This window comes from Prinia subflava, chromosome 13 (genome assembly GCF_021018805.1).
Source record: "Prinia subflava isolate CZ2003 ecotype Zambia chromosome 13, Cam_Psub_1.2, whole genome shotgun sequence".
NCBI classification, from domain to species: domain Eukaryota; kingdom Metazoa; phylum Chordata; class Aves; order Passeriformes; family Cisticolidae; genus Prinia; species Prinia subflava.
Window position 1 is genome coordinate 16769401 of NC_086259.1, and position 19255 is coordinate 16788655.

The following is a 19255-nucleotide window of genomic DNA, read 5'->3' on the forward strand; positions in this document are numbered from 1 at the left end:
TGGACATACAGAAACACACAGGTTGGTTTTGGACCTCTTCAGTAGCAAGTTCAGTGCTATGAGCATTGGGTTGGTTTGGTTGGTTAGTTTGAAGGCCACAAGAGGTCAAGACTAAGAATGTGTTACTGCTTTTATCTAAATGTAAGAAGATCTGTTAGTGGCTGAGGTTGTAGCTCCTGTCTTTGCAGTGGGAAACAGGCAGTTCTGTCCAGTGGTTCATATGGATGTGATGGTGACTCTTGGCTCTCAATCCCAACCAAACAGATGAGTGCTAGCAAGCATACTCAGTTCTCAGCTGCCAGCATCTGGCCACACTCTGTAAGAGATTTGGAAGACTTTTGTGGCCATGTGTACATATATGAGTGTAGCAGGGCTTTCTCCAAAGTACAAGCAGACAAAATTCCAGATTTGGTGGGTTTAAGTAGCTCAGAAATGTGGCAGTAGTTCCCTTTTGACAACAGTCTCAGCCACCCATCCTGACACTGATTTATGTTTCTGCACACGCTCTCGTTCACGTATTTGCCTTACAAGAGATTAAACGTGGTAGCAGCCGCTGTGAGTTTTAAGCACTCCATCTCTCTTTTTGTTAACTCAGGCACAAACTACGACTACGTTAGGGAATTCAAGAGAAGCACGGGCACGTGGCAGCGCACCAAGCCGCTGTTCCCGTCGGACCTGCGCCGGACGGGCTGCGCGGCGCTGCGCATCGCCAACTGCAAGCTGTTCCGCCTGCAGCTGCAGCAGGGGCTGTTCCGCATCCGCGTGCCTTCCCCGTGAGCCCCGCTGCCAGGGGAGGAGACTGGAAGGGTCCTGCAGTCCACCATAATCTAGCTCTATTTAAAGGAAAAGCTGAGAAATTACAGCTGAAAATTACACTGTATGCTGTGCTTTGGTATGGTAACTGTTTTTGTTTTAAATGCTTACAAAAGCTTGAGTCTCAGTACTTGTTTGGGGAACAAATAACTTAAGTACACATTAAAGAGAAGAGGAGGGGGAAAATAAAGGGGGAGATCAAGGAAACGCCTTCAGTTGTAACCATTTGGAGTTTAAACCGTGTTGTTGAAGGAGGATTTTTGTGTCTGAAACTGGTGGGAATCGTTTTCCTTTGGCGAAGCTTATTGAAAAGCAAAAAAAAAATAAGATTTCAGGTGCGTTTCCCCTGCGGGGAACTGATAAGAATCCATGTGCTATCTGGAACTGGATAGCTGTAATATACACAAGCTACACGATAACCAACCTCCCTGGTGGGCTGCTGTTGGAGCATGAGGCCACAGGAGGTGTTGGTCGTTGCACCTTTTATTTCTAGTCCTTTCTCAAAAGATAAGGTCTGTGCCTAAAAAATGGTGGAGGTGTGTACATACGGTTTTTCATTCATTTGCAACGGTTTCATTCCGACAAATATTTTTAATATATATGAAATGGACTAATCTGAAATGGATATGCCCCAGAAAATGGATACAGTACACCACCAAGATGTAAACTAGTTTTTTTCTATGCTGTTATTCAAGTAGCCTGATGAACTGGTCTGCAGGTGGGTGGCCGTGCACTTCTGGGTGGGCTTTGGTAGCTGTTTTCCTTGAAGTGAAAAGGGAAGACGTGTTTGGAACAGTTAGTGATGATTGCTGCTTTTGCTAAGAACAAAAGGACAAATTAAATAGACTGTGTTCCTTTTTACTTCAGATTGCTTGCAAGCTAAGAATGGTTTTGAAGACTGAGGATCATAGAAAGGTGTATTTTATGTCTCTTAGAACAAAGGTGAAATATGACAAGGATATATTTATTTTGCAGAAAACATGGGGTTTGGACTACGAAAAAATTTGTACAGTGTACCCAAAAATTTGTACAGTGACTTTAAATTGGGATCAAAAGTTGGTTTACTAATGATTTCTGTGCTACAGTTCAGTCTTGTTTACTGCTGTCTGACTTTGAAAGCTGGGTTTTATGGTGTGGTTGTAGTGAAGAACTTAGTATCTTGCATTTGATTTCTTACTAAGCCTTGTTCTCATCAGTAGTGATATTTAACTGACTTTTATTTGTAGTCAAGATCAGCTGGTAGAACAGTTTTACCTCAATTTTTGATTTCATTGTTGTTGTGATGGGCGGGACATAACCTATATTTATTTAAAAGGAATAAAATGGGAGAGATGGAAAATAGAAATAATACCTCCTGCCCTTCAGATAAAGAGACTTTGTACAACCAGTATTATAACTACATACAAGACTTTCCACTCTGCAACTTTGTGGACCTCAGACAAGCCAAACTCTGCCCTCAGTTGTGTTAGTGTAAACCCTCATCATCTTTATTGAAATCATCTTACATGTGTTGAAATATGATCCCAAACTAGATTAAAATATCGGTATTTCACTAAATAGTCCTTGAAGAGCCATTCTGAAACTTATTTCTGCTCAGCCCTTCCATGGCACTGATGTGGGGTTGGAATTACTCTGATTCCTGAGCACAGGAGTGTGGGAGGGTGGGGAAAAGGGCAGCAGCCAACCCATTGACTTTTTTTTTTTTTAATTTTTTTACAATGCTGAAGTGCTGCAAAACTTGAAATATATACATCGATTTTCTGACCTATATTAGTTGGCATATTAAAAAGTTTCTATATTTATGCATTGCAGTAAACTTGGTGTGTGTACATATATGTCTTTAGATTTTAAATTTATATATAATGCTTTACTACAGAAATGTGAACCACTCTTTCCATCCTTGGCTGTCTTGTGAAATAAATCAAGTGCTGTTAGTTTATCTATAAAACTTCCCTTTTTTTGAAAAATCTTACATGGATCAATTTTTTTTCCTCAGACAAAGTGCCAAGATCCCAAATTCAAAAGTGATGAATGTTCCTAAGTATCTGTTTCACTTTGAGCTCAGTTTTGTAAGTGGCTTGGAAAACTTTGGAAAATGTTATTCAGAATATTGCCAGCTGCTATCTCCCGAGTCCCTGTAGCTTCCCAGCACACTTGAGGGCATTCAGCATCCAGAAAATGTAAGTGATAAATGCACATGATAAATCCAAGTAAATACTCTAGCAGTGTTTTGCAGTTCAAGTTACTGAACCAAATGTTTACACTTAGAGTAGGATTAACACTAGGTGTTCTTAGTTTGTTTTTTTAAAAAAGAAAACATAAATAAAACAAACAAATCTGCTGGTGATTGGAGCGTGTTGCGAATGCACTCAGTGAGATTTGACCAAGAAGTTGAAGCCTCTGTATCTGACCCAGTCACAAACTGAATTTCTGAGCACACAGTACTCGTGTCACGTTCCACGTGGCTGGGATCCAGGGCTCCAGGGATGCTCCCCGGGGGTTTTGGGTGTTCAAGATTTAGGCACTGCTGAGATCTCCAAACTGGCTTGGCCTTGCCTAAGGGCACGGGACCATTCCCCATCTGCGTTATCTGTGGGACTGATCCAGGAGCTGCTCTGGCCTCTGTGTGTGCAGGAGGGAAGAGATGTGACTTCTGGGGTCTGACTCCTGTCTGTCTGTCTGTCCAGCTTTGATCTGTGAGTGCATCCCTTAGATTGTGCAATAACCAGGCTTGATTTCCCTCTGACTTTGGAGCAGGGCTTTGAAGCCAAGGCTCCCCTTTCTCCAGGGACTCTACCAATGTTGGTGTAGGAGTGAAGAGGCAGAGCTGACCTGACTTTTCTTTCTCTTTTCAGAGGGATGGTTGCCTTCAGAAGGGGGGAGGCTGTGATGATTACAGGGGTGCTGAGAGGAGAGAGGTCACCAGTTTGCTGAGTGTGTTGAACGTGCAAACAGCTGGAGATTGAACTGGGTTCACTGGTAAATGCCACCACTCAGCTGTCCCTGCTCTCCTGGCACCGTGTACCCCTGCACACGATGGCTGAACCACATGGGAAACAACTCAGAGTTTTTCTGAGTTGCAGTCCAGGGGTTTTAGGTGGTTTGGCAGTTTAGAAACTTATTTAAGTTGTCCTTGCTTGGCACAGTGGCCTTAATTCCTCCCAGCTCATGAGTTGGCACTGACACTCAGCCAGGTCCTCCACAGGTTTGAGTGTGGAGCTGTCCGTGCAGGATGAGCACTGGCTGGGCCACCTCGAGCTTGAGGCACTTGGGCTGGGCCTCTGCATCCTTTTTCCTTTCCTTGCTGAGGAACTGGACCAACCCCAGCTACTGAAATCAGGAAATCACCAAATAAGGGGTAGGAATTGTGGAAGATGGGACAAGTGGTAGCTTTCTTCTCCTCTTATTCCATCTCTTTTCCACAATTCCCCCAACAAAAAGTTTCTTCTTCCTTTTTTTCATGTGCCACAGATAATTTTGGAAAAAAATTTGGAATTGTTAATTTTAGGGGACAAGTGGGGGGAAAAAATGTATGCTACTGTAATTACACAGCAGTGTCCTCTGTGCTTGTTTTACTCTTGTAGTCTTGTGGCTGCTCTGCACAGCAGAGAGGGATTACAGAAGCAAAGTGTAAAGTGCTGTTGCTCATAAAATAAATCCTTTGAGTTCCCAAGGGAGGCACATGCCTGGCCTGGCTCTGTTCCTTACCTTGCCTTGACAGATGCTGGTATTCCTAAAGAGTCAGGGTTGGAGTTCTCTCCCTTTCTGATTTTATAACCTGAAGAAGAGTCATCCTGAAGTTTTCTGTTTTGCTGTACAATAGCAAGGTCTGGTTATCCTTAAATATTTTGTCACCTAGTCCTTAAATTTTAGTTATTGTGAAAATGCTGTGTCAACCCAGCTGCTTCTGGTCAAGTGAATTGCTGTAGTGTGAGGGTACTTCATCTTTAAATTGAAAGCAAATTAAAACGAAATTACACTAAAGGACAGAGGTGAATCTGAAACCAAAAGAAGCTCAAAATCAGCTTGCTGATAGCTGGGGCAGGCTGTGTCCCTGGTGTTTGACTGCACAGCACGTGCCTGGCACACAGCCTGCCCTCAGCAGCAGAGATCTTGATGAAAAGAAGAGGTTTTTATCAAAGCTGCTGAGCTGCCTGGCTTATGAACTCCCCCTCCAGAACACACCAGGCAGCTCGGTTGTTTTGCAATATTCCTGGTGCCTGCATGACTCAGTGAATGCACAAGTACAGAGTGAGGGGTTTGGGGAGGTTTTTCCCTGTTTCAGCTGCAGTTTCTCTGTTTGCTCCATAAATGCTGTGGCCATGCAGCCTGCATGGGCTCTGCTACCGTGCATGTGCCATGCGGAGTGGAGGATGCAATAACAAATGCAAGTTGTTACAAGTGCCAAACTTTTGGGTTCTTCTGTGTATAACAATAATTCAACTGTTCTACTGAAATGCAGAGATGCTTAAAATTCACTGTGTTCCAAAAAAGAGCAGCGGTTCTTTGGGTTTTTTTAAATGAATGCTATTGAAAGCAAGGTAAATCTACTTTTTTTTTCTTTTTTTTTTTTTTTTTGTAATACTGTTCTGCAGGTTTGTGTTACTCTTCACAACTGCCTTGAGTATCACTCCATGTGATGCATATGGACACTTTGCTCTTTATTAAAGCACTGGTGCCACACAAGTATATAAGAAAAGGCAGCTGACAACAGGCTTTAGTATTTAACATTCTGTTTAGATTAAGTGCAATTTGTTTGCATTAATCGACCTGCAGAAAGGAAACTCTGCCCAGGGACACAGGCAGACAGCATTGTAACTAAGGTGTGGTTTGGTGCCACTCACAGCGATGCTTTCCAAGGAATTATATTTAATTTAGTGTTAAATGGATCCTTTCTGCCTCCAATTTAGCACAGAGGATTTGGGGGTTGTGTTCTCTTTAGCTCTTTGGAGTACTTAAATGGCTGTTTCAGGTGGGTGGGAGGGGAGTTCATTGCATCCGTGTTTGTGGAAGCTGCTATTTCCATCTTCCCAAAGGAGTATTTCCTTTTCCCGTTCAGGGCTGAGTGCAGGCCTGTGTTTCATTTGCCATTTTCTGCTGCTCTTCCTTGTTTTTTCTTGGAGCTGGGAGCTGTGTCCATGGGTTCTGTGTTTCCAGGGCACCTCGCCTGTGAGAGAAAAGCACGGTGCTTGGGAAGGTGAGCTGGTAAAAGCTGGAGGCAGTGGAGTTTGGGGGAAACTCTGTTTTCTGTAGGAGTCACCTCTGAGTGCTCTGAAGTTTATTAATAAGTTTGGCACCTGCTCTCCATCATCCCTATGGGTCATAGGGTTTTATTTTCTTTTTCTCCCTAGGAAATTCCTTGCTGTAGGAAGGATTGCAGCCAGGGTTCAAGGTGACACCTCTGACCAGCCATGCCCAGCGTGGCTCTGCAGTCTGCTGCTGCTGTGCTCCAGCAATCCATTCTCTCAAAATTCTGATTAACAGGTTACCTAAAAACATAGACTAAAGCCATGCAAAGTGCCCAACTAAATCAATCCTGCTTAAAAGGATTAAGGGTAATAAGAGAATTAAACTATGAGCTACTACCAACAGGTGATTATGTTGAAAAATTTATTGATGATACAAAATCTGAATAATATTTTTTAAAATTACTTATTCTAGGTAGCTGTTTCTTAGTTATAAAAGTATTTGCAATAGATAAAGGACTTGTATAGAATAATATTTTGAGGTTATTTGAAATAATCTATTGAAATGTCTTGAACAGTGAGCTGGAAGATTGGAGCTTTTCAGGGGGAAAAGGCTAAATCTTGGTGGTCAGCAGCTTTGCAGGGTTTCTGTGAGCAGAGAACACCTGCCAGAGCACTTCAGTTCATGAACCTGCTCAATGCCACTGCCTACCTGTGCCCTTGAATCTGCATAATGAAATGAGGCTGTTCTGAGCCCTGGTAAAACCTGAAGGGTCTGATTACAATAATAGAAAGAAGCATCCCCTGTGTAATTAGGGGTATTTTATTGCTAAAACGAGATTTTTAAAATTTTTTTTTTACTACTGGGGGCTTTTGCATTACCACCTTAGGCATTTGATTTTTTTTTTCATTTATTTGACTTTCCTCCATTTCTTTGAGGTAATGCTGAGACATCCTCAGTTCTTGTCGAGGGCAAGTTTTTTTTATCTGTAGCTCTAAATCCTGTCAGAGCCTGACAGACCCCCTGCTACAGACTATGTACTTGTTTCACAGGTGTCATTTCTGTGCATTCTGTTATTGGGCTGCCACCTCTGCCAATTTCAGAACAGAAAAAAACCCCCATGTGGAACAATTTTGTACCTGATAAAAACAAAAGTGATTATGGAAAGTTTAAATTTTCATCTGCAATAGGCAGTGTGCTACAAAAACCTGATCCTTGGCTGGGCTTGAGGTCCTCTCCTAATGAGTTTTATTAATCTGCTTTATTAATTTAAACATGACAGCAGGAAAGCATTATCATCCCTGTCACTTGTTTCACTGTTTTTTATGTCTTAAAAGCAAAGCCTACTTATTTATTAGAGTGAATAAAGCAGTACACAGGGGTCTCTGTTGAGGTGATCAAGTTAAACACAGCTGACTTTCTGTAAAGCTCTTGCTATGGTTTCTTTCTGAAGGGAAGCCAGGGAGTGCCCTCTTAAGAAATACTTTCAAAACTTTCAGAGCTGGTCTTAAACTAGTCCAAAGGCCTCCTCTGGATTGCTTAGAGAACATGAAGTCTGTTCTAGCTTTTGTTTGCTTGGGGAAACACCTGCTAAGTCCATTTTAAGCTTTTTTTTTTTTTTTTTAATCCTTGACTTCCAAACCTGAGTGGTTTGCTTCTTGCAATTGAAACATGTTTGTATTTAAGGGTCTGAGCCTGCATTTTGCAATGAATGCATGGTGAGTGTTCTGTCCTAGCTTGGTTACATGTTATAGACACCAAGCTGTGTTCTGGGGGGCTCCTGGAAGCTCCTTTACAGTGCCAAGGCATGGAGAGGGTTCAGTGCAAGATTCTCCTTACACTGCACAAGCCTTGCTGTGAGTGTCAGACAGGGCAAGGGCTGGGCTTGGTACAGAACATGGAATTGCCACCACTGCCTGCCCTCAGTGTTTGGACCTCCAAAGCCCATCAGGGGCAGGTCCTGGGTGTTCCATGCACGGTTTCCTCTGGCCTCTTTTGCTGTTATTCACAGGATTTTGGTTTCACTCTCCCTCTAAACACACAACCTGTGCCCCTGGTCCGTGGGAGCACAACTCCCGTGGGTCAGAGGGTGGCCACACCAACCTGCTCCCTGTGGCTTTTGCACACCTCTGCACATCAGTGTGTGTGTGTGGGGACAGTGCTTGGTACACAATGAAGTGACTTTCTCACTGAGCTTGCAGAGCTGATGCCAGCAGGTCAGAGATCACCTGAACACCTGTAAGCAAACCTGCAGGTAGAGCAGGGGTAGCCCAGTCCCTCGTGTGTGTCACTGTGGCTGGAAGTCTGGCGCCTTGTCTGGGGGGAAAAGCCCCTATTCCCAGCTACCTCATTTTTTCTTTCTTTGCACTTTGTCAAGTATTTTTTGTTTGGTTCTGTTTTATATCTCATTTTGTCCTTCAATTTAAAAAAACCTAAAAGCAGACAAGAAGCAGGACAGAATGGTACCATTGCCCAAGGACAGTTTAATTTCATTTTAAATTAATGTTTCTGTACAAAAAGACCAAGGTTGACCTGCAGCTGCTGTAAAAAGTAAATAAAAATTTCTACTACTTGAAAGTAACTATTATACTTGGAAATGAGAGTAGCAATTGAAAGACTGTCCTGATGATTTTTAAACAGGAAAAGATCTGTTTAAAAAATAGAAGTCTCTGCTCTTTTAAGGACAGATCAGATAGTTTTCTCTCTGCCTCTACTCTGCTCTCACTGTTTTGCCTGTGAACTTGATCCATTATTTCAGTAGCGAGATTCACTAATTTTTCTGTAATGTCTAATCAGATTTTTTGTGGAGTTCCCCATTTAATCACCTGCAGAGGAAAAATTGTTCAATCAATGCCCATCTTCCATACCTGAATTTACGGTTCTGCCCATTTCTTTGTGATCTTCAGGTATGTGGGGTTTTGCTTAGACTGAAGAAGTTTTTTAAAAACTGTGTTTTCTTCTGCTTCTAAAGGTGCTATTTTGACATAGTTTCAAATTCCTTACACTGTGCTTGACTTCTAAAAGTACCAATATAAGCTGGTAATCAGCTTGTGTTTGTTCTGTGGGGTTTTTCTGTGAGTATTCAATCTCTATTTTGAAAAGCATCCCTTTTCATAAAGACAGCTTCCAAACTGTCAAGGCCTTAATAATGCAAAATGTAATGGGAAAATGCTACCTTTTTCCTTTCTTTGTAAAGGCAAAACCAAGAAATGCTTCACAGAGAACACCTTCCTCTAAAATTTTGAGGAGCAGCTCATACTAACTTTCAATTCAATGTAGCAAACATTTTAGTGGCCGTGCACAAATAGGAGGGGTGAAACAAGGAGCTATTCATAACTCTGCAGACTGTACCAATTAGCTGCTAATTCCAGAGCCTTCCATTAGCATCATGGTGGCTATTCCATAAATATTCATCTTCCCAGGCTTGCTCCCAGGACCTGGCTGTGTGTCTGGGACTCGCTGACCGATGTGGCTGGTGGGTCACTGGGATCCCGGTGTGGGGTTTTTCTCAGACCCCTCCTGCTCAGCCCCCCTCAGTGGGGTTTGGGTGCCACAGGTACTTTGTTTCTGGTTTTTGTGCTGTCTTTATTTTTGTTTGGTCTGTGTCAGTTTAGTTTAGACATTTGTAACACTGCTACAGGAAGGTTTTTCCTTCTCTGAAGCACATAAAGTCCTACCCTGTCTGAAGCAGCAGGAAGGATCAAGGGTTGATGTTTGAATTTGTCCAATCTCCAGACAGCAGGTTATTTATTGCCTTCTCACAGGCTCTGCAGTCCCAGCGCTGCAGCATTTCTCAGTCGTGTTAATCTGAGAGCCCTTTAGCCTTTTGAAAAGAGTCCAGAGACTGCCTTGTCCTTCTCCTCCTTCACACGTGGGGCGCTGCCCTCTGGGCCATCCGCACTCATCCAGGCTGTCACTGCAGAGGAGCCACCGGTTGGTGGCCTCACAGGAGTGTCTGTGTTACCTGCAGCGCTTCTGAAAAACAGCTGATAAATGTTTTTTATCATTTATCAGGGCCATCGAGAAACTCCACTGAGCTTGCAAATTCCTGATCCTCCCATTCTAGGGAAGGCTGAGGAGCAGCATCATTCCTTGCCTTGCAGCTGCTCCCTGCTGCACAGGTAAGGGTGAGTCCACACTGTCCCTTACATAAGGGTAAAATGTAAAGATTTACGGGTTGTTCTAGGAGATCCACTATTTAGCATTTGTTGTATTTAAATCTGAAACTTCTGGAGGTATGGAACTGTGGGTTCTGGAACTATGTCTGCAGTGTGGAACCACAGGTACTGGCCTAAATAGCTGGGGAGCTTCTGGCAAAGTTGTTTTTCCACTGCACTTTTCTCTTTTTTTGAGAAACCAGAGATGTGAAACTGCATCCCAGTTTGTATGCCCGCTGTTTCATAATCCAGAGTGGGAGCCTGATAAACTGGAATTATTTTACCTTCAGAAGGAAAAACGAAATTTTTTTCACATTAGATGATGCTGTATCTTCAGAGTTTTCCCTCTGTAAACCATGTTTATTGAGTTCCATGGATCTTGTGGCATTGGATTAAAGAATATGAATACATAAGTATTATAAGAATGATAACTAGTGTACTTAGTCTGACTTTGTACGGTACAAATACTCTATTTTATCTTAAGAGAATGAAATGACTATTGAGTAATCCAATTATGATATCTGTACTGCATGAACCAAGTAATAGGAGGGTGTTGGAATGTGATGTCACATTGCTGCCACTCTCCTAAAAGTTCAATGTTCTGTCAAATCGAAGATCTTGATAATTACCAGGATATGGTCAGAATATATTGCCACTTTTTCTACAAAAGGCATATTGGTGAGGTAAAAGCACTCACCTGTTGTTTACCATCTGTGGCATGCAGCTGGACAGCAGGGGTTATCCCCACCGTCCAGCTGTTGTGCTCTGACTCCTGTATTACAGATGTGGTCACTGTTACAGGCTTTTTATGTGTGTACGTGTTCTGTGGGTCCTTCTGTGCTTTGTGTGGAAATGGAGTTTTGGCTTTTATATGTCCACCCTAAAGTCTTTAGAAATTACTTGATGAGTCACTTGGGGTCAGGGTTTGGAATGCTCGGATTGGAGTATGTTGAGTTACTTCTGTTTAAAACAGGGAAAAATAAGACATAAATGCTCTTTGACCTCAATCAAACTATGCAATACAGCACACCAGAGAGCTGAATCCCTTGTGATACAGAAGTGCAGCTCCTGTGTCCTTCCAAACCCAGTCCTTGGTCCAAGGTTAGGAGAGCTTGTACTCAATGGCTGCCCAAGAATCTTGTATCCACATCAACTCCAGTTCACTGCTTTTCCTGCTGCCCCTCTCCTGGCCTGGCAGTTTCTCCGGGTCAGGCTGTTGGGTGTTTTGGCTGGGAATGATGTGATCTCCACGTGTGTCCCTCCTGTTGTCCCGTGGTGTTGTCAGCCGGAGCTGGTCCTGTAGCCCCCAGTGCGGCTTTACCCGCTGGGGCCACTTCACCCTGTTTGCACCTCCCTGCCCTGGAGCATGTGGGGTGTTTGGGGTCTGCTGTGGCCCCTGCCTTGGTGTTGTCTTGCTTTCCCTGTGTCTGTCAGTTGTGGATCTGGTGCTTACAGTAAAGAATCCCTGTGATGTCTCAAATCCAGTCCAAGTATGTTTTCATTTCTGCCGCTTCTGTGTGAGTTTGAGTTTGATTTGATTCTGCTTCTGTGGCAATTCAGGGATAAATGCTCATGTGGTCAGGACTGCTGGTAAAGGTTCTTTGTTCTCCCATGGCTTCATTTTTCCGGTGAAATTTGTTCCTTGTGTTCCTCCTCTTCCCCTGCTATAAAACAGGTACCATTTTTCCTGGTTCTGCCCTCCTCTCCCAGGAGATCATGAATTCTTCATTTACTCAACCCACCCCAGACCTCGTACAGTTTCTGCCTCCTACCTCCCTTTACTCTTTTGTCTCTCTTTAATTCAGATTGACCTCGATTTCTTTCTCTGATTCCAAAAAGGGATTTTGGTGCATAACCTGGGAGACAAGCAGGAAAGCTCTCTCTGCAGGTGTCTGTGTACATCCATTCCCTGCCCAGCACACGCAGTGTAAGGGGCTCAGCCTGTTCCATTCCTTCCCCCAGGTTTTTCCTAGTGCTAAGCAGACCACAGGCTGAAGCCATTTCTTATTTCTTTTGGTAACTGAAAAATATTAGGAGATTTTCTTCTTTGGAAATAGCCACTGCCGTTGAGCAGGTGGCATGAGAGAGAGGGTTGTTATGCTTCCATATTCAGTATTTTTAATTGAGGAACAAATAATTTATTTTGGGAAATAATGTAAATTTTTTTGTATTTGTATGTCAAAGTGGCCTTTATAGGAAAAGCACATAAAATATTGAGATTAAAATTGCTTAGTTGTGTAATTTCAGTGGGGATTTTTGTATTGACAGGGTTTCTATGCATTTTTCAAAATATACTTGCTGTTTTGTGTTAGAATTATTGGAAATCTTTTTAAAAACATGTATTACCACGTTTTCCATGGTTGATCCCTTTACTATCATTCCTTTTGAATACTAAAAAGATTTTAATTAACCCTGTAAATTAATTTTTCCCCACAAATATTTGCATTAAGTCAATATAATGAGTTATAGCATGGGTATGTAGCTTTAAGGGAATAAGCCGAGTAGTGCAGTTTAATTCTGGAGATGTGTTTGCAGAAGGGTGGTACAGCAGCGTTTCAATTGCACTTAAAACACTAAATTAGGAAATTAGGTTTTTGCTGTACCTCACTAGGGTTTTATTAAAACGTGTCCATCCTGAATTGTTTACACTTGAGCATTATTTAACTATGTATTATTTGTGCAGTTTGCAGTTCTCTGTTCTGTTGGGATTATGTGAACATTAACAGACAGGAGAAGTTTTGGAGTGTGTGGTGTCCTCATGGGTTTGATGTGAGTTTGGGGAGGGAGGACAGAGGAAAGTTAGGTCCATTAGTGTATTTTTCCATTTAATTATGTACACATTTTCACATTAGCTGAGACTGAATTATTGAACTTACAACTGAACTGTGAGTAAAATCAGTGGTTTGGGGGTGGGGGAAATGAAGGGGTTGCAGAACTTTAGACAAACCCCCTTAAGTTGCACTGTGGTACAACTGCCCTGACTGCCTGTGCACAGCATAGCCCGAGGGGATCCCTCACACCCTGCTAGCATTGCTCTGCTTTTCCTTTCTCTTCTCCAGGTGTTGCTGCAAAGTTTGCTGAGTAGGATCTTCCAAGGAATTCTATCAACCGAGACTTGAGTTTTATCATTTTATGTTTGTAGTTTTAATTTTCGTTCTCATTTCTGTTTCGTAGGAGATCCCCCATGTTCACAGGTTAGTGTAAGTGCAGGCTTTCAGGTGTAGCACCAAATGAGTGTTTCATGCAACCATGCATTCTGTAACTGAAGAAAAATGTGCAATTCTAATGGCACTTTGACCCATTGCTGAAACACTGGGTTTTGCAATTGAACAAACTCAACAATTGAAAACACTCTGTGTCTTAATTAGATGTCTTGAAGGTGAAGCAAAAGGCAGTTACTCCAGTTGTACCCATGGATAATTTGGTATTGAGGTTTTTTAAATAGCTTTTTGGTCTGTTTTTAGAAAAAACACTCGTTTCTTGGTTTACTTTAGTTGCCATAAATTGCCCAGTGCAGAGTCTGGTCCACCTCCATTTGTTTATTTTCACGGAATAGTTGCACAAAAAACTGGTAACAGCAAAGTAGGAAAGCTCTTTGGTTACTCACCAGTAGCTTCCCTTGCAGAATTGCTTTGTGGCTCACACATGGTATGAAAAGGGACACGGGAATTTTCCTGGATTCAGTAGCACTCGCTTTGTTTACGTGTTCAGTAGAACGTTGGGTGACTAAAGGGAGGCTCCCTTTTTAAAGTATTTGACTTGTGCTTTGAGGACTTAGTCGCCACTGTGCAAATTGTGCTGTAATATTGTACCAAGGATCAGTGAAAGTGTTTTATCTTTTTTAATGTCGTTTGTATTTGACCGGGTTTTATAAATGTAAGAAAACAGAGTGTTGTATTTTGATCTGAAATTTGCGTATGGTAAAAGTAACTTTGCTTTATGTATTGGAGGTTTGTTCAGAACTTGAATCATTTTATAGAAGGGTACAGACCAAAATTAATTGTCTTAAAGGTGTTTAATAAATTAACCAAATAAAACATTGATTGTTTGAAAACTTGTAAACTTGTTCTGCTTTTTTTTTTTTTTTTTTTTTAAAGGAAGAATGTAGTTCAAGATTTTCTCTCAAGGTCTTACAAAAAGTGAAAAAAAAGGAAGTAGATTTTATAAATATCATCTCCCATGAGTTATCTGTTTTATTATTAAACAGTCCAATATGCCAGAAGTTTAATCAAAGGGGAAAGCTCAAAGGAAATAAATGGAGGAGGAAAGGCAATGAGGAAACGAGGGGAGGCGGGATCAGTCCCTCCCTGGCTCTGCCCAAGCAGTAAATGCTTGTGGTTGCTGGGCTGTGGATGTTGTCAATGGCTACCCCGGAAAAAACAGGAGTGGGAAGGATCTTCTGCTCACCTGGAAAAGCTCTCATGGTTGTTCCAAGGTGTCCATTCTCCCCAGCAGTCACCTTCACTCTTCCCTGTCACAAATACTGCTCTTCCATGTGACCTTTCAAAGCAGAGGAGAAAAATCTGTGAAGCATAACTGCTCCCAAGGGCAGGTACAAACAGCTCCTTCCAGGGCTGCCTGATATTCCGACCCTTGGCTGTGTCACAGCGTGCAGACTCAACCCCTGCAAGTTCAGAGACCTGCACATTTTTTAGATGCCAAGCAGCTGCAACTCCAGTTGAGCAATATTCTACCTCTGTGCTGTGCTGCTCCCTGCACTGGGGTACCGGCCCTTGCCTCTGCTGGGGCTGCCTCCCCTGAGTTTGATCTTCAGGAAAGTATCCAGAGCTCTTTCTACCTTCTCCTAAACAAAAGGACTGAGGCAAGGCCGAATGTGAGTCAAGGAAAAGCTGAGGTTTTGGGCAGTTTGTGCAAGGGGAGTGATGGGGGATGGCAGCAGCACAGCTTCAAAGCAGAGTGCAGAAACCACGTGCTGTAAAGATGTGTGCTAAAAGAGATAGTGGGAACAAGGACAGAAAAATGAGTATTTGTTCCATAAATCCCTTTTCTTACTTAGTTCCACAGCCATACCAAGGTCCAGGACTGCCAGCCAGGTTGGTGCAGGGAGCCTGAGGCCTCCAGTGTAAACACAGACTGATGATAGGGAATCTCGTGTTGATTTACCCTTGTTGCTGGTGTTCCCATGGTTATGGCTGCGCAGATGGGCTCTGCCATATCTCCCCTGTCTTACTGAGTCTTGGAAACAAAGACAGGAGAGTGAACTTGGATTTATCATTACTCCACAGCCTGGAATCCTAACAGAAAAGGAAGAGGGCTGCTGCCTGGTTTCCTTTACCTCTTATGCACAGAGGAGATACAACTTTTGAAGTTCCCATTTCTGCCTCTTTTTAACCCCTCAAATTTTTTTTCCTTAAGTCTCACAGGAGAAATCCAGAACCAGTTCCTCCAACAGGATTTTCAGCTGAAGCTCTTGATGCCTGGGAGCAAGGCCTCTCTGTGCCTCCTTAACTGCAAGCTACTTGCCAAGAAGGCAAAGTATTGCATTTACACAACCGGGCTTGTGGCTCTGGTGATTTCTGTGTCACAGGGAGTGACAGTTCACCAGCTGCTACCTCAGCCTGAGAGAGGAGTGTCCCATCAGCTTTCTCCTGGCAGGAATATGCTAGGAGAGGCATGCAGTTGGCAAAGGATCCCTGCAGGTTGGAGCTGCTGTGGAGGCATCTGGGTGTGTGAGCAGCCCCAGCTTTGCTGAGCCAGGCTCTTCCCAGGGCCGGTGCCTCCCTGGTAAGAGGTGGCAGCTGTGTCCTTTGCACAGCCCAAGTTGTGGAGCCATCTTTCAACAGGCTGAGTTTTCCAAGTGAAGAACAGGTTTCTGGCCTTTAGAATCTCAAATCAAGCAGTGAGACCCTGCCGTTCACTAAGCTCCATTTTATTGAGTTGTCCCTTTGCACAATGATCACTGGAAAATTAACAGAAGAATTAACTGCTGTTCTGTATTCGATACAACCAGTAACACTTTGTCTGGAAGAGCTGTAAAGGCAGAAAATTATAGTGGAGTCCATGGGGTCTTGGTACAAGTCATTTGAGCTCAATGTTTTTGCCACTACAGGTTTCTCTGCTCCAGGTGAAGCCAATGGGAGCAGGATCTGAGCTGTTACTTTGCTTTTTCCTCAGAGCATTTGGGCGCGCACACGCCAAGCTCTGTCACGTGTGGCCTCTAAGGAATCATGAACCCCAACACTGTGGGCTGGGCTGAAGGAGTTGGCTAATGGAGAATTTACGGTAAGAGCAAAATGTATTTTTAACCACCAGGATATGCTTATCGTCAGGAAAGGGCAAGCAGCACTCCTATCTCTCTAGGGAAAGGGAAGTGTTGAGCGTGACTTTATTTTTTTCCAACTCCTTTTCAAAGTCTGAAAGGGTTTTTTTCTTGCTGAGACATGTCGTTGGATTAAATCAGGGAGTTACACAGACATCAATCCTGGGTCACAGGTGAAAAATATTAAATGCCAGGCATGCAGTGTTTTTCCATTGCATGTGATGTACGTTCAGGAAAGACCTTTGGAAAGAGTGCTTTGAAATGAGTCTGTTTTGCGTTTTAAAATACACCAAGAGCCCGTCCAGAAGCTTTTAATTTTTTAGGCCAGCTTTGATGTTTTCTGTGTTGAAGAGGAAAGCAGATTCCCCTCCTTGTACCCCACCCTGTGCCTCCGGAACAAGCAGCACATCAGGTGCCTGCGATCGTGGGCTGCTCTTTGGCTTGGGGTGCTTTGCTCACAGGGGGCTGGACGCGTCCCCTTGTCACCAAGCCTGCTCAGACTCTGTCACCGAGGAGAGCACCCAGGGACGACTGTCCCCGTGTTTGTCACTGTGCCTGTGTGGACTCTGCCACCCCAGGAGAGCACCCAGGGACGCCCGCCCTCGCCTCCGAAGCGAGTCCAGGGTTCACCTAACCAGCAGCAGCAGCAGGGCCCTGACATTTTCCATTTTCCATTTTCCATTTTCCACAGCCGGCGCTGCTCTCCCTTTCCATAATCCTGCCCTGGCACCAGGAAAGCCTTTGAACGAGACACCGCGATTTGCGTGCAGGACACAGCAACGGAGCCTTTCAGGCCACCTAGGCAGGAGGGGCTGGGCTGATCCTGTAAATACCTGCTTGCCTGTTTTAGTCAGCGGTTGGAGTCACAAAGGAAAGCAAGGCTTTGAAATGCTAAAAGCTGCCTGACCAAAGAGACGGGCTGAGGCTGTTCCCACCCTGCCTCGTTCCATGCCCACCCCTTCCAAACCAGTCTCGCCTGTCCTCCCGCTGTGTCCTCAGCAGCTGCCGGGCCTCCTCTCCCCCTTCTCCCGGCTCCCCCCTGCCCGTCCTCGGGGGAGGTGTTGGAGTCCACAGAGCTCAGATTTAAAGCCCACGCCCAGAACGATGGCGGGCGGAGGGCAGAGCCTCAGCCAGGCCCATCGCGCCCTCCTTGGGTTTTTCCTTCAGCGCTGGGCGCGGTGACCCGGCAGGGTGGGCAGGGGAGGCTGGGCTGTGTTCCCCGCGGAGGGACTGCCCGGGTTCGTCCCGCATTTCTTCCCTGTGTGTGTGGGTGAATCAGTGCCCGAGGACTGCGCCCTCAGAGCCTCGGGAAGGGCCTGTCCCTCCCTCCCCATCAGCTGCCCGTGGAGCTGAGGGCACTGCCCTCCTCTGCGAAGGGCCTGGGGTGATTCTTCCCCTCTTGCCATCCGGGCTTCAGCAGGTTTTGCTGATTTGCAGTTAAATCTCCTTTCATGTTGGTTTTAATTGCCTTCTCAGTTCCCCATACTACAGAGTAATGCTGAAGAATCCATTTTTAGCCTTTCAATTCATCACCTCCTGATTTCAGCAGCGTCTGTGCTTTTCTCTGTGCTGTTGTAGTGTGAAATATTCAGGGAGAAATGTGAAATTCCCTCATCTGAAAGTCATGTACCACATCTTACAGCTTGGCACGAGGCACGGGAATGTTCCTGGCTCTACCTGCTTTCAAGAGCCAACAAAGGAAAGCTGCAAGCACCACAGTGTCTGGTCTTGGCAGATGCTTTGGAGACCAGCCCATTTTCATGGAAATTAAGTTGTTGCTATTATTTTATTTTTTTTTGTCCGGACCTGAGCGATTCCTCGATCACTTTTCCATTTTCATGAAGCAGTTTGTGAATCACATACATGCAAAATGAAGGAGTTAGCAAATGCTGCTTTCCCTTTGATGTATGGTAATCCTGCCTTCTCCCATTCTTAACTGCTCCCTGGAATTTTCCATCTTAGTGTGAATATTTCAATGAAAGGTAACAAGGAAAACCCCTCACTACACCTTGTACTCATTTAAAAACAGCAGGAAGGTTGTGAAAGCTAAAATGAAAACAAAACTGGTTTGCAGTTGAATGGTTGTGTGCCCCCATGTTAAGAAATGAGAGAAGAAGGGGCTGAGGAAGAACATTCAGAGACAAACCCTTCATGTGAGGCAGTGTGAAGGTTAAACAGTCCCTGCTCAGGGAGGTGTGCTGCACTCACCCCTTGGTACAGGTGTAACATTATGCCATTGGAGCATTCTCCTGTCTTGGAAAAGTGGCTTTAAACACACACATGTTCCATCTGTCTCCATTTGGAGATGTAGCATCAGGATCAAGTGCACCACAACTCAGTTCAATGTTTACATATTTTCCCAACTTTTTTCTTCATGCAGAGTGGCATTTTATATCCTTGAGATATTAGTCTGGTGGTTGGCATAACCCAAAATCTGCTGTCAACTCCTCCAGCTTTCTGGCACCACCCTCAGACTCTGCTTTGAGATGACAGATGCTCCTTGGATTTGCTTTTCTTTGTACAAGCATGTTGTTATAAAGGTCTTAAAGATTAACTTTTTCTTGCCTAAATAGATGCTGGGAATAACTCAGGGGTAGCATAGCTGTTGCCTACTTTATCCTTGACTTTGAAAAGGAAGGTATAATATTAATCCGATTTTTTTTTGTATTGGTAGAAGGGAATTAGAACTAGAAGTCTTCTGTTTCCACTTTTTCAATCTCATTGGTGTGGTGAGAGAACATCTTCCTACAGGATTTCCCTGGTACATTCAGTTCTCTGGATGTGCTTTGAATTTGTGGTTAAATGGAGGGATATCCTC

The 19255-nt window shown here is 43.9% G+C and overlaps 1 protein-coding gene and 1 long non-coding RNA gene across 2 annotated transcripts in view; one reads left to right on the forward strand and one right to left on the reverse strand.

The window, feature by feature from the left end:
• GAN (gigaxonin) overlaps window positions 1-14211 on the forward strand; it is a 39911-nt gene extending 25700 nt beyond the window's left edge. The window contains exon 11 of the mRNA XM_063410507.1: window positions 596-14211. Coding sequence (XP_063266577.1) covers window positions 596-777 — 182 coding nt within the window. The 3' untranslated portion in view covers window positions 778-14211. The remainder of the gene's footprint in view (window positions 1-595) is intronic.
• On the reverse strand, window positions 13529-18892 carry LOC134557465 (uncharacterized). Its single transcript, XR_010082054.1, has 2 exons — window positions 17073-18892; window positions 13529-14657 (listed from the first exon to the last, which is right to left on the reverse strand). It is a non-coding gene; the product is annotated as an uncharacterized LOC134557465 (long non-coding RNA).
• Between the last annotated feature and the right edge of the window lie 363 nt (window positions 18893-19255).